Genomic DNA, 16,464 nt, shown 5'->3' with positions numbered 1-16,464 from the left:
GCAGGGAAGGATTGATGTTGAAGTCAGCATATTAGCGGGTCCGCGGTGATTTTCGCATGCTTTTGTCTGAAGGCGGCCTTATTTCAAATGTAACAAAGGCAGTGATACAATGTTTGTTTGTTTGATTTGAATTTCTTGGTGTTTTCAGCTATTCAGGCTAATATACACCACTGGTATATATTGTTCCTTCAATCATATTCAATACGAGACGAAAGGCCGTTTTGGAAACTGAAGAACCTGGAGAATGGAGTGAAAACCAAATGGACATTAAGTCATCGGGAATGGCCAGGCTTGAACCTAGCACTTTAGTGTCCCCATTTCATCACAATCAATTTCCGATATTATCCTTTTCTACTGATGGAACAGTTTATGCTTACAAGTAATAGGCCTACCTCGATTGCAATATCTGGATGGGCTCTGTTGAAGTACTTTTGTCTATCGACCAATGTTGCACTGAATAACAAATCTTTCAAGGGAAGAAATGCATTATGGGAAGTGTAAGATATCTCCTTTGGTTAGTCCAATTTGAATTTTCTTGTTCTTTACCCACAATGCTGAAATAATATTAGTAATAACTGTCAGGAAGGGTTTCTGTCAATACTATTATGGCTTTTATGGTTGCTATGGGGGGGGGGGCTTAATATCTTTGTACAGCTCAACTGATCATACTTTTCCTCCATTCGACCTTGCATGATTTTTGAGTTGACACAGTCATGAAAATTAGATACTTGACAGACCATTAGTAGCCCAGTTCTGAACCTTTTCATTGATCATTCATAACAATAGGTATCTGATGGATCAGTGAAGATATATCCGTAACCTTGATATTATAGTACATCTCGAGGAAAAAGTGCAATGGACATGTTTTCATTTTATGTTTCAAATATCCCGCGCATGAAAATTGAGTATTTAACCCAAAATGGAAAATGGAACATTATTTATTGGAAATCTGTTTAAGGGCAGAGTAATGGGAGAGAACACGGACCTTTTCGAGCATCATTATTTTTGAATTGTATGTCCAAAGTATATAAAACTATACATTTTTGGAAAGGAAATGAGTCAAGGAATCCCATGGTGACGCAGATTTGTTCAAAAGTCTCGAGTTTTTGAAAAAATCACAAAATGCACTTTTTGCCCCAATTTTTTGTGACAACTTAAAAAAATCCGCTCGAGTAAAAAAAAATTAGTTAGTTTTTCATGGAGAAGAGACATGAACTTAGGGAAGGTTTTTTATTTTTTGAAATTAAGTCTTATTTTTCAAATATTGCAAAAAACATGTGAAAAAAGCAATTTTGTCACTCTATTAAGCTAAAAATTGCACACAATGGTGTATATTTTTGTTCAAAACAAATATTTTGAAAACATGAGAAAACCTTCCCTAGACTTTGATGTGCTCTAAACGATAGTGCAAAAGGTTTACCTTTTGCTTGCATATTTTTCGAGTTATCTTCCCGGGGTTATCTTGCCACAAAAAATCGTACAATATTGTTAAAAATGAACTCTGAGAAATCGACGTTTTAGTAAAAAAATGTCAAAATTATGCACAAAATGTCCCTATATTTTAAAACGCTTGTAAAAGCTGTATCTGGTGCATGGTCAAATATGCATCTTTTTGCACCAATGAATCTATAATGTCTGTTTTAGTGCGCATAAATCCAAAATAATTAAAAAATCTAAGTGGCTTTTTCACTGCAAATTTTTGTTTTGTTTACATCACATTTGCTGGCGTTAACAACATACCGAATGCGCCTTTGACTGCGTTGGACATACGCGCAGAGTTATTGCGCCAAGATCACGCTGACGCTTGAATCGCGCTGCCAGTAATCACAATATTTCATTCGCGCATTGCCGCACATTATTTCCCGCCAATTTACTAAGCTGTCTTGAGCCATGTGACTTTTTAGAGTTGAAAAGAGTGAAATAAATCAAGCAAAAATACAAGTAAATATTAGGAAGTTGCATTTTTATCAGTTTCAAGTGAAAGAATACATCTTAGTGTTGATAAATATCACGAAATCTCAAATTCGGGTGTGGACGAATGTGTCTCCCCTTACTCTGGCCTTAACAGATTTTTTTGACATCTTTTTCTGCACTGTATTATACCTAAATTAAGAAATTTGATAAATATTCAAAGAAAATATAGGTCATCCAAAAAATTTTGATTTTTACACATTTTGGGGCAAAAAAGGAAAAATAAGCAAAAATATCAAAATCTGTTTTAACAGCTTCATTCATCAAGTCATAACAAACGGCCTACATGCTTAATTTCTAATAAAATATTGAAATTGTGACAAATATAGGTATTTATTGATTTTCATGTTTTTTTTTTTTTATTATTCTAATAATATGCAAATTATGAAATTGCAAAACAAAGTTTCTACATAGCATACATCTTTCAAGTGTGATGTTCAAAATGACAGACATCAAAAAGAGATTCGATGAAATGTAAAGGTGTAGTAACAATTTTGGCATGGACTGTCTGGTTAGGAAAAGTACGGTAAGTTGAGCTGTATGGGTAGACATTTTGTCAAAACTGCTCTGTTGTCCCACAAACACAACAAATTTGGCTGATTCCCCTTAAAGTGTAAGTTGGGATATCAAATCATGTTTGAAAAAAAGAAAGAACCAAATTAATTTAAAAAGATTGTACATTATGGCTTTAAAAAATCTACCAAATTCTGTTTATTTTTTTGGTGTAATGAATTTGCTCTTAATGTGCTGGTAAAAAGAAAGAAAGAAAATCACTAAGACACAATAACTGGATCTATAAACTCAATAAATTCACTGTAATAGTTTGACCAACTTGAATTTTATTGGCAAATCCACTATTTCAGTACATGTGCTTAAAAACAGCTTGTGCATGAAACCAAAGTACAGTAGAACATAATACAAATCAAACAAACATGATGTCAGTATTCTTTGATTTATTTAGTACAATATTTGGGTGTAAATAAGTCATTTACATAAATGTGTAATAAAAATGGTGCAACTTAATAGACCGTCATACACCCTCTGATTATTTTGATAATGATGCATCATCATGGAATAGTCTTGCTGTAAAAATAGCCAAAAAATATCAGTGTTTGGAGGGTAACCAAAAGCAATATTATTTGAGACCATGTTCCTTTAAAGGGGTTCATCAAATAACCCTTTGTAATCAAATGTAGCTAGAACAGTCTGTTTTGTTTAACCAAATCTAAAGATTAAAACATGACAATGACTTTCTACTCTGTGCAAATCTGCTACATAAATGATGCTCCATTTGGATTTTTGTGGGAGGGGCATTTTCAGCTGGATTGTCATGCAAAAGAAAGATTATGGTTATTAATTCTTCAATGTTTACAGTAAATTTTAACTCCTTTCTGGGAACTTTCAGGGACAATTCATTAAGTTGATATCATTTCTGTTATTCCATTTTTCTGCTAAATTTTGGTTCACCTCAAGTGTGGTAGTGGCTAGTGACATAGATGCATAATTTGCTGGTCGCTGTATCAAATTGGGCATGTCAAGTTAATTGCGCAGGAGTACACACACACATACATGGGCCATTTGTCGACATGCTCGTGGTGCAACCACAAAAAAGCATTTGTCACTACCGAAGTTGTGGTGAAACATAGTAAAGTACTTCATTTATAAATGATTTGGATATCCAACCAATAGTTTCAAATAGTCCAATAATATGAATTGTTTTTTAATCTATGTCAACTTGCTCAGTAACAAAGCATGTGATCATTAAATCCCCTTACAACCCATGTATACATGGCTGCAAAATTTGGAGCTTATCATAATGCCACAGTTTTAGAATAGAATCAGATCGCGTAATATTTATTATTTGCAATTACTTTTGTTTATTTAAAACACATTGCAACTTTCCCATATTATAATAATACTCTAAAAATATGAAAACAAAATGTTTGAAATATCAGACATATACTGACATATCTAGCATTTAAAAATTTAAAACAGCTCCATTACTGGCCACAGAAACTGATTCTGGAGATAACTAACTTTTAGCACAAGGCCTGATCATTGGGCTATCCCTTGCAGGAGACAAGTTTAGATAAATAAAATTTACCTTTCCAATTATTCTACCTGTTCAGTAATTCCTCCTGTTTTCGTGAACGCTCCCATTTACTCATCTAGCGGGGACCCGCACAAAGTGCGTATGTCCCACTAGTTTATTTCTGCCATTCAGAAAGAGCTCTAATATTTAATTAACTTAGTTGATGCCATGGTATAAATAATTAATTTGATAACTTGAACTAAAAGTATTTTTAACCCAAAATTGTATGTATACAATGGGCTATTCCAATTGAAATCCATAACCCCTATGGAAGATATGACCTTCAATATTCCAAACAGGGGGTATATATTTTGAAATGGAGTTACCCATTCAGATCACCCCAATTGAAATCCACACTCCATGTGTGGAAGATTGAGGTAATGTCTTCCACAGGGGGTGTATAGATTTCAACTGGAATAGCCCAATTGCTTTTGTTTAAACAGAGGGGGATGTTATTAAAGAATTTAAGATACTCAACATTGGATTTCCAATTAATGCTGTACTTGCTCTGTATGAACACCCTGTCTGACATTGCAGTACTTCATGATTAAATTGTTCTAATTGCAGGTACTGATTTTCAAAATGTTAAAATATTTGATTTTCTAATTTACTGATTGTGTGCTGATGTTATTCAGGCTGTTGCAACATAAACCATTGTATACTTTGGTTCGCCTCAAGTTCAGTAGTGACGTAAGTGGTCGCAGTATCAAATTGCCCGCATAATGATAATCACGTATAACATACATACACACGTACAAGTGTGGTTTATCGGCATGTTTGAAACGCAACCGCGAATAAGCAATGACTTCACTACCAAACTTGAGGTGAACCAAAGAAAAGTTGTTCAAATATTAAAGTGATTCATTCCAATGCATTTTGTGTGCCACAAGGCAGCTATTATCAATAAGAACAATTTAATCCTTGGGCAGCGGGTATAAATCAACACGATTATCAGTATGCTGAGCACCACTAGTCTATTACATACACAATATAATTATGTAAACACTGCACATAAAGAAAGCCAACACTTATTTTACTGGCAATAGAATTGTTTTCCATAATTCATTACAACTTTAATCAAATAGATATGCAACTTGACACATCATTTGTAAAGTTGGAATATATCATAAAAGACCATTGATTCAGATCAAAATGCTGTAAATTAAAAAGACATGGCCAAACATCTACATTAAAAGGGACAAAGTACTTCTTGCTTATGACACACCCTAACATCCACTCATTTCAAGTGAATACAACACAGTAATGTCCAGCAATATTGTCTGTATTGAGGTACACTTTTTGAATTTGTTCCACCTGTTATCTGGTCCATTATTTCAAATCCTTAGTTTTCATGTGAGTTTATTTATAATAATTTCAGAGACATGCACAGACACATCTTAGAGGATTGCTCAGAGGTGAATAAACTGTAGCTAAGAAAATTTTTCCCCTCATATAGCAAATAGATAAGTGATTAATCATCCGATTAAATGATAATTTCATTTTCAGGGGACACAAAAACTACCTGACTGTTCAAAGATATTGTTTTTAATTAGTTAATAAATGTGTTTATGTCCCAGGCAAAATGAGAATACTATTAAATTTGACAGTAAAAATCCACATAGGTTTTTTCTGCCCAGCGACAATCATCATCATCAGTCAGTGGCGGAGCAGGCGACTACAAGCTTTCTCCAATTATTGCGATCTTGGGCCAGCAAAACAATTATGTTTGGCTGCAGCATCCCTTCACTATCTCCCAGGATGTGCTGAACATACTGTAAGTACAGTGTGCGTGGTCGTCCCGGTTTCCTCTTCCCATGTGGTGGAATATAAAGGGCATATTCTTTTACAGGCTTGCCGTCTTCAAGACGCAGTATATGGCCGAGAAATATCAGCAACAATATCACTTTAAATTTTTCATGAATTAGTATAAATAGAATCATATATTACCAGTCAACGGATTTAAGACATTCAACAAGTGCATGCTTTCTTTTTGTCCAGTGTTCATAAAAACAAACATAAGTACTAATTATTAATGCTTGAAATGAAAGCAAGCTGTTTTGAGATATGTGCATTTTATTACAACAAATATACAGTGCATCAAAGTTAATTATAATAAAACATGTAGCATATATTTATCAATAAGCAATTGATCAATAACCAATATTATACAAATCTATCAATATTAATAAAATCACATTCCATAAATAAATGTGATTGTCATCTTCATAACGCAGAAATATTATAGGCATCTTTCCTAAAGCTACTATAAAACAATGAGTTTGTTGTTATTTTTTTCACCAACAAAAGAACATTTATTGGATAAAGCACACCAAGTAGAAACAATAGTAAACAAGTAAAAACAATTAAAAATTCCCAGGTTTATAAAACAATTACCATTGACCCTGACATATAACAGTCAAAATGATTGTTTATATATTCAATATTTTAATAAATAACATTACAAATAGTTAAAAGACCACACAAGAAATAATGCAGCACAATTTACACATAAAACTCTTGTCTCTGTCAGTCATTCTCTCTCACTCTCTCTCTCGCTCTCCCTTTGTAATACAACAATTATCTCGTAACTTTCTTTTATGCTACAAATGAAATAAGTATTTTTGATTGTATTCAGCATGCTTATCAATGATAAACAAAGAAATATAAACATTGCACATAATATAACTGACCTTACACGTAATACTAAACAAACTCCCTTAAAATATGCGAAACATTAATGAATTGAGAAAGTAAAACAGGCAACATTCATTACCATTTTATCGTTATTATTAACTTTACACCCACAATGCCATAAGTTCATGCCACAGATTATTTAAAAAAACAGATCCAACACAAATGGGCAAAGTCCCCTTGTTTGTTTAACCAGTCAATCCATGTGGACACACGCTTGGGCCCTGATAGGACCAGGCTTGAGCAAAATGCTCCAGCCAGGAAGAGAAAAGAAAGAACCAAATGTGAAGAAAAAGAGAAAGGAAAAGAAAAGCCCCTCCCAATGAATCAATCATACCGTTTGCTCTTAACCCTATTTCATGTCCATTTGCTGCACCCACTCTGTATCTGTCACTGTGTATTTTTCAAATAGCAGTCATTGTATTTGTTGTGTTACACATAAAGGCATCAGCATGCAAGGTGGGCATAATTTGTTAAAATACAGACAGTAGAACAATTGGTCCCATGAAAATGTGAGATTCCTCATTCCATACATAACACAAGGACTTTGCCCATTTCTTTGTTTATTTGATTGTTTAAATGGTCACTCTGTGTAGAGACACACTTGGGTCCTGATGGACCAGGCTAAAACAAAATGCTCAAGCCAGGCTAAAAACCCTATATAGGCTAAACATGCTGGCTTATATGGAAAGAAAAGTGAGCAACAGATTTGAAGATGAAGAACATGGAAAAGAAAGCCACTCCCAACAATCAAGTGAACAATTTTACTGTCAGCCTTTGGGTCAAGAGAAAGGAAATGCTTAATCCAATCTCAACTGCCACTGATGCTGCTGTGGGATCTATTTCTTAATCATCTGTGGTTTGTGTATTACTGTCTCAATTCCAACTTGACATAATATATTAAGTTGTATTGGAGGCAGCTCAGCTTGTCTGCTTAATAAAAGTACCCTTTATTTCCTATGGTAATCTGGTAATTTTACCAGAACTTATTACAACAAATAATTAGTTGCTAAAATTCTATATTTTGAAATAAATAGAATAAATTCAAATGATTAAATACAAATATAAATTCGTCATAGTAGAATTCTATGGAATTGCAGTGGTTGTTGGTGATTGTTTTAATGGTATGATCATGTTTGAGGTAAATTTTATTTCATCTTGGTCTTTATATATATTTTGATTGTTTTTATGCATTAATTTATCAGCTTCTGAAGTTTATGAAACTTGGTCAGCATTTTCACTACTACAGTACCGTCATCATGCTATATCACAAATTTTGTACAATGTACACACAATTCTGCCCCATAGCAAATATTACGAGCATCTAGATTTCATAAAAACTGGGTGTTTATGGCATACTACAGACATAACATTGTTTATCAGAATGGATTGAGTTAAGACGCTTAGAGCTAAAAAAAAAAACTTTGCTGCACACTGTTTGTTGTATTTTGTTCTGTGTTACTGTCCACTGTGGAAGCCACCGATTGTTGTGAATTCCAGCTGGTAATGTACAACATGGCGTAAATCCAAAAGGGACGATATTATATCAATTCCAGCTGTGCTACAAAGAGATTCGACTCAAAGAGTACTCACTCAGATATTGGTTTGTCACATATGGGGACTAAAATAAAGCACCTCCTGCATTAATTGGCGAAAACCCGGTATCGAATGATAATTTGTGTCTGTGTCATTGGCAAAATGCATCACATGCAGAACACAATCAAGCACACGCTTAAATTCAAAGTTTACTGAGTGACAGGTGAAAATACATGAGCGACACACAAACATGGCAGAGTCGGTACACTTGGTCTGTTCTCTTTGCTTCTATACGATATGATAAAATCTAGAGCTGCATAATTTTTGCCTTATTTGTGATTCAATCAATGTTAACTTCTGCAGTTTTAGCCAAAAAATCTTGAATTCCAAAAGAAATCATATGACAATGCCACAGGATTTGATGACAATGTAAATGACCGCTGTCAATCACAACCTCAATTCCACCTGTGCCTTCCACAGATTTGCAGAATTCCGCTTGAATAACACAATAAATCTCTCTTTCAGTGTGATTTGCACAATTCCTGTGTACTGTACATACATTCTAAATGTAATTTCCACTCATGATGACAGAATGACAATCAAATGTTTATTGAAGAATTCTGATGATATGATGAAAAATGTTATACATATATTTTGTACTTATTTTGATACCTTGCTATATTTGGAATACAATGCCAGTTTCTGTTGAGAGAGGTCTTGTTGGTGTATACAAAGTAGTCAATTTGCAATACAGTGATTGTAGCTACAATACATTTCTGAACTGAACTGAATTCGCTTGCTACGAAAAGATTACTTGCTGAGATACAACCTTCGTTGCTAGGATACACATCTTGTTAAGTTGTTCTTACTCCAACGGTAAACAGAACATACCATGTCAAAAAAAAAGTTTCTATTATTTCATATAATCATCTATTGCTTATATTTGAGTGTATTCATATATGAATAGGGAGTCATCTACATTGGAGTTGAATAATATCTATACGCGGCACATTCCATCCATTTCGGTACATTCAGAAGAATCACATTCAACACAAGTTTTGAGTTTATCATCAGGAATGACTTATGTTTACAGCACCAATATATATATAATCACCAATCTACCTGTAGTCAATGTTGCCAATATTTGGGTACCAAGGAGCCCAAGAAGTCTATTATAAAGTAGCAATAGTAGTCAATAGGTCCTCCTTTCAGGACAGTATTCCTACAAATTGTACATTTGGTATCGCTACTTGTAGTCAGTGTTGCCATTATTTGGGCACCAAGGATCCCAAGAAATCCATTATAAAGTAGCAAAGTAGGTTCCTAGTATATTCCCAAGAATGATAAGTTTGGCAACACTACCGTACTTGTAGTTGGTTGGCAAGTTAACATCAAAGTATTTGACTTGATTTGGGTGCACATGATAGTAAAACAGGTTGTGAAGAACTTTCCAAGTCCCATACTTTTGGAGCGCTGTTCTTGCGCGTCAATGTCTCTTTTGCTCCCATTTCACCACTTCCTTGTGGTTTGTATGTGAGTCCACGTTGTTTGACGATTGTGTTGATGTAGCTGGCGATTAAGAGTGTGATCTCCAGGATCTGTGAAACAGAACACATAACTCAAATATTAGTTTCAATTTTCAAAGTGAAAATTTTATTGCTTTTATACAAACCTTAAAGGAGCAATCCTAGCATTCTCTTATTTTGACATTTGTTGAACAGATATCCATGAAAAAAGCTAATTCCAAAAAATTTAATTTGATTCCAACATTTGCAAGTCATACATGATTTAGTGGATTACAATGCTCCATAGGCCATTGTGTTATAATTTTGTTCTTGTTAACCAGACCGAAATACAACATTAGAACTGCGAGAAATTTTGAGCTCAAGTCCCTTCAGTCCTATAGTAGGAATTTCAATTGAATGAACACAGCTTTCAACAACTGTACTCGATCCAACCACAATCGTATATTGAGTATTTCAAACTACAATGCGAACGCACGACCTTGGATACAGTGCTAACCAATCATGAGTGCGTTGGCATGGTTGGATTCAATTCCGCGTTACTCACACACAGTCGCACACACTAGCGTACATCTCGAAGTGTACGCTGAAAATCGTCACGCTATTGAAAACTGCTTTCATTCAATTGGAATCCCCACTATAGTGACTATTCTTACAATATTTTTGATTGGCTCAATATATGATATAGACCTCTTTTTAACCATTAAAAAAGTTCTAATATGCCGATAATTTGACCGGTAGTGTCCACAAAGCTCAAACCTACATGATGATAGAATATAATGGAAATTCCTTACAGCGAGTTAGCAATACAACATTTTACCTTTGGTTTTTCCATGATGAAGAGTAGTTTCTCAGTGCCATGTTCCCGTTCTCTCTGTGGTTGTTTTAGTACTGATTGACTGAGAACGAGCATGAAATCTTCTTTACATCCACCAAACGTCACAATAAGCTGGTAACTGTATGTTGACACTACATGCTGTGGATATAAATAAATCAATCAGTGAATATTAATTAAAAGGAGTTAGATACTGTCTATTATCAGGGACTGATACTATGAAGTAATTAAGGAAAGAAAACTCTTTAGTAATCAGCATTAAACATGGTAGGTGACATTGTTTATGGGTCAGAGTTAAATTTCACAATTGACCTTTTCGGTAAATCCCATAACCCTTTGCGAGTACACCTGAGAACTCGTCATTTGACGTCACGCCGACTTGCAATGCGCAGTAACGATGTTCGATAAACGATGTGCGCATCGGCGCGGAGCGGCGTGATGCAGAATGACGAGTTCTTAGGTGTACTCGCAAAGGCTTATGGGATTCACCGAAAAGGTCAATTAGAGTTTGGATTAAGATTTGTGATAGGTAAAGGCTAGTGTTAACATCGGTATTTGTGTTGAAGGTAGATTAAGATTCAGACAAGAGTTAAGTTTTATTTAGAGTTATGGTTATGCATAGGTCAACATAAAGATATGGTTGAAAGTATATTATTCTACAATAGAGGGTATTCAATACTCATGACAGAGTCATCCTCATTTAAATTAATTAGTCCTCCATAAGGTACCACAGGGCAATTCACATGATAATACAATAAAACAGGTGATAGGTATGAATGGTTTTGGAATAGATCTTGAGACCTGTCCCTCTGTCATCTTAAGCTATCTTAGAACTATCCTCCAAAATCACTGCCATTTCAATTGTTATACCGTTCCAGTTTGTTTATTGCATACACTCTATTCTCATCATTACTGATAGTGAGAAAGGGATAAAAAGATGATAGGATATCAACAAATACTTACCAAACTCATGTATTCCAGGACACTTACACCTGTGTCCTGGACAGCTAACCACACCTGTTCTTGTTTGCCAAATTTACACTGAAATATGAGAAAGAAATAATTGTCAGTTGTATCACAGCACATAACCTAGCATAAATACACAATTATCAACTGCTCAGCGTCAGAAGTGGGTAAGTGTAATAGCTGCCCTGTGAACATTTGGCAATTTACACATAGTATATTGTACTCATCTAAGAAGAACAAAACTTTTTTGCTCCCCTTCTCTGTCTATAAAACATAGTATACACAATCTCAAAACTACTATATTTTAAAAGAACTTACAATTTCTAATTGACTCTTAACCCTGTTGCTAAAGATGTCATACCAACTAATAATGCACTTTTATAAATACTGACTTTACTTGCACAAATTTGCTTACCCATCAAACATTTACTTATTAAGAAAATCCTTACCTTGGCTGAGAAGAGTTTTGCTCCAAAGAAAGGCCATTTCCTGGTGACAGTCAGGTATAACCTTACACATTCTAGTTGATTGCGATTCCTAAGAGCTGTCCATTTATCGGCAAGAAGCTGCTTGAGGTCTCTATAATATCAACATAGAAGTAATCTTAGTACATCATTTTCTTGTATGGAGAGTGTTTTTTATGATAGCTTCTCAACTCATTTCCCATTCACTATGTAAGTGCCGATTAGGCCTACATGATTTTGTTTCTAAGAAGATATTGGCAATTTAATAGGTCATCTCATTTCCCCCCCTCTGGTCAGTCATGATAAAGTATTTGTCTCCCTCTATTGATATCTGTAGGCATTCATTGGTCAGTTGTATTGATTATGTTAATTAGTAGCAAAGATGGAGTAACTACTAGATGTTGTGCTATGGGAGATCACTGTTTTTCAACCTCTTTAAACCAAGATTCATATATATTTGAGGGATGAACATGTATGGCAGAAGAAGGAGAATAAACAAGAATTGTTGTATAGTAAGTTTACAGAGTTGTCATCTGTGTCATCTATAGCCAGAAGGAGTCTTTGAAGTGAGTTAGTAAACATAAGTTCCTAGCATAATATTATACGGTGAAATGGAAGTCCTACCAAGCCATCAAGAAAGTTGGACCTACACACTATAATTATCTCAAGAGCAATAAAGCTTTCATCTGTGTAGGAGGAATAGCTGAGTGTTGTGGCATGGTCTGATACAGTCTCTACTGCACCCAGCATGTGAACAAGTTATAATGATATATCACAAACTGTTTAACTTTGATAATCAATTAATATTTATTTTACACTTTTACTTTGACTCAGCACATTGACATAATTTTTTACCTGAAAGTTCTATCATACTGTAAACACTAAACATCCTACACTCAGGCCTACACTCACATGAAATAGCAAGACAATTTGGGTATCTTTTAGCATAACCTGCCATTTTCACATGCACATGTGTAAATGTCTATACATCAGTTTTCTTAAGTCTCCATGATAGGGTATTTTAAATGAAATCCAACAATTTGCTGTCGTAGTGCATGTTAGAATATGACCGTTGCTAGGTCAACTGGATCATGCTTTCTTTGTTACTGAACCACTGATCGAAATGATCACAACACAAAGCCTATGGCATATCAAAATTCGGTACAGGTGTATGAGCCCAGGCTTGGAGCAGTAACCAATGGTTACTAACGTGCACTATGACAGCGAATTTGATTCTATGCATTTGTATTAGAGATGGATGATGGTGATATAACTTACTTTAACTCTTCTTCATCTGTAACTCTGTATCTCTTAGGGTAGAATCTCTCAATGACTGTATCAATATTTGTGCTGAGTGCCAGAGCATTCAATGAACCATCGCTGCCAGAGCCAGATTTGTAATCTCCAAATTCAAGCTATGGTAAAAAAGAAAAGAAAAGAAAAAGTGAAACTAAGGAAATATTATACAATGTAAGACATAACTACAGAAACAATCATACATGATGCAAGTAAAGAAACCATGCTAACTTTATGAGACATCATCACTTAAAGGCGGTGGTCCAATATTTTTGCTTGATGTTTTTACCTTACACTGACGTCAATCACCTAAATAATCTAAATCCAAGTTCTGAGTCAAATTGCCCTATGGTACATGTGAAGTATGTCATTGTGGGGGTGTATTGCCATGGGGGATGTGGCTATCAAATATGAGTTGTATTCAGATGTCATAATCTCACATGTATTAATCTTTTTTTACATTTTTGTTGTTGGGCAGAGAAAATCTCCTATGTGTCATTGGTCCCTGGATATGTTTAAAGCAAAACCTCCTACGTAACCTCTTGGCAGTTTTGTTTTAAACATGTTTAATGGCCACAAGTACATATGTGACACGATCAAGGGGAATGAGTCGGATGTCGCTAACATTGATTTTGAGATATTGACAAAGAAAGTGTTAAAATTCTTTTGTTTTCTATTGTTTTCAGTGATTGATAAAGTGATGTAACTTTACAAAGAAAAGGCGTATCAACTTGGGGTTTTCAGTTTCTGAAAGCTCTAATGTCCTCTTTAGAAATATATGTAAAACTCAATTTCAACCAGGGTCGACATGTGACTCATTCGAATCCCCTTGATCATGTCACATATGAGGTTTTTTTCTGCATAACAACAAAATATTAAACTGCCTAATTACAGTAACCATCATAACACACTTACCTGTGCCATGAGTACTGCAAGTTCCAAGGCCAACTCCCTGTTAATAGGAAAGCGCCCTCTTGTAATGTCCCGATTTACTTGATGAACAATCAGCAACCTTTCTCGCTCTGTCTCTTTCTTTACCATGTTTCGGAAGAACAACCTGCACGTCAATAACAAAATGTATCAAAGTGATTAGTCAGAATTATATTGCAGACTTTCAGATAGGAAGAGAGTCAAGTACCATACAATAGATCAAATGCATCTTTTAATGGCAATAATAGGCACTGGTGGGACAACATCATGATCACAGCTGTGGCAAATGCCTGTGCACACAACTGTTTGCCAGAGAAACAAGGTGCGTGTTTGTAAACAACTTGTGTGTAATAAGGTAAATATGGGCATGCACACATGTGCTGGGATTGTGCTTTATTGAGGGTGCCACTTTATTTCAGCTATACTAAAATACAAGACGCACAGGGGTTTAGGCTTGCTTAGGAATGTGTTTAACCTGAAGCAACTTTCCCAATTTGAAGAAAGGTATAATATGCATTGACCTTCCTGTGGTAATAACTCCATTTCTCAAAAAATGTCAGTTATGCCCTTTTGTCATGGTGGGGTAGTATAGAGGCTTGTTATAGCCAAGAGGTACAACAGGTGCTGACCATGTACCATGTTCTAGTTACTTTACCTGTTTTTGTATGTGAGCCTGACCATCTTTGCTGTCTCTACTTTGCCAGTTTGAGTTTCTTTCACCGTTTGCTCCCATTTGGAAATCACATCACAAATCTGCAAGTTTAAAAGAAAATTTTAATAAATGCGCTTTTCAGTACAAAGTTTTAAACCTTGACTTTATGAGGCTCAGACGTACAGCTGGTACTCAGGTAATCTCAACTAATCATGATAGCCTACTCTTAGTGGCCAATTACACATTATACAAATATTTACTGCTCATGAGGGATCTGGTGGAATCTATTGGTCCCCGAGGTGAACTGGAGACCGTGAGCCTACTATTTCCCGAGACCGCCAGGTCGAGGGAAATAGTAGGCTCACGGTCTCCAGTTCACCGAGGGGACCAATAGATTCCACCAGATCCCTAATTAGAGCAGTAAATATTTATTTTATATCCTTCATTAATATATTCTTTGTTCATTAATTGGTTAAATAATAGAAAGGCTAGCTTTATCTTTGACATACGCCTATGCATAAATGTAGGCTAAGCCCTAGCATAGTCAAGGCTAGGCTAGGCTTGCCGTGCTTTGTTTTGATTGAATACGTGAGGCCTACATGCACAAAGCACGCACACAATTGAGTGGCTATAAAGCTTACCGTTGTAATGTTTTAACCTCTACAATACCGCCGTGAAACGAGTAACCATGTTCTCTGTTATTTACGCCGTCAATATTAAGATATTGTTCCTGATGTAACTCAGATTATGTCATTAAACTGCCGTATTTTAGCTGCACTTCTGTGCTGCTGCTTGTGTACCATGAAGACAACACGACTTGCTACACATTAATACCCCAGAACCGGTACTGATATCCCGCGTATGTGGCGAGTTGCACCGACCCCTAGGAACTGCGACGCGGCTATGAGGTCATACGCGCTCAGAGAAAGTATAAAAAAAAATATATCCCGGGGAAATAGCACTTTCAGTCGGCTTTTTAACTGCTTTGCAAAATAGCAAAACTATTTTTGGTCACATGATACTCGTTTAACCAATTAATGAACGAGAATATATTAATGAAGGATATAATAAATAATATACAAATATATACTGCCATGAGAGGTTCTAGTTAAAACTATGGGCCCGAGGTGAGATCAATTAGTACTATTAATAGTATTAATTGATCTCAACGAGGGACCATAGTTTTAACCAGAACTTCGAATAAAGGCAGTATATATTTGTTTTATATACTTCAATAATATATTCTTTGTTCATTGATTGGTTAAAAGAATTTTATTTGATGTTTTGACTCTCCAGCTTCTATCCTGAGTGAACAGCACGACCAATTTAAGCAAAACCTATATTTTGCCCTTCACAAAAATCGAATAGGCTAAAATCGGGTTAACCAATTACAGCAGCGCGAAATCACACTATGGCAGTTTCGCGTGCGTGAACTGTTCCATCGCATCGAATGCGCGCACACGGAAGGCATGGTCAAAAGTACTATTTACGGCTTGGAGGTACTATTT

The 16,464-nt window shown here is 35.3% G+C and overlaps 1 protein-coding gene across 3 annotated transcripts in view; it reads right to left on the bottom strand.

The window, feature by feature from the left end:
• Window positions 1-4,696: 4,696 nt before the first annotated feature.
• Window positions 4,697-16,464, bottom strand: part of LOC140153024 (pleckstrin homology domain-containing family H member 1-like) — a 163,913-nt gene continuing 152,145 nt past the window's right edge. For all 3 annotated transcript variants that reach the window (XM_072175612.1, XM_072175613.1, XM_072175614.1), the window contains 7 exons: window positions 14,960-15,057; window positions 14,290-14,431; window positions 13,357-13,493; window positions 12,064-12,193; window positions 11,612-11,689; window positions 10,634-10,789; window positions 4,697-9,888 (listed from right to left, as the gene is read on the bottom strand). In XM_072175612.1, the coding sequence (XP_072031713.1) occupies window positions 9,682-9,888; window positions 10,634-10,789; window positions 11,612-11,689; window positions 12,064-12,193; window positions 13,357-13,493; window positions 14,290-14,431; window positions 14,960-15,057 (948 nt within the window). In that variant the 3' untranslated portion in view covers window positions 4,697-9,681. The remainder of the gene's footprint in view (window positions 9,889-10,633; window positions 10,790-11,611; window positions 11,690-12,063; window positions 12,194-13,356; window positions 13,494-14,289; window positions 14,432-14,959; window positions 15,058-16,464) is intronic.

Source organism: Amphiura filiformis, chromosome 5, assembly GCF_039555335.1.
Source record: "Amphiura filiformis chromosome 5, Afil_fr2py, whole genome shotgun sequence".
Classification (NCBI taxonomy): Eukaryota; Metazoa; Echinodermata; class Ophiuroidea; order Amphilepidida; family Amphiuridae; genus Amphiura; species Amphiura filiformis.
Note: the sequence above shows the minus strand (reverse complement) of the source record. Positions and strands in the feature narration are given on the sequence as shown.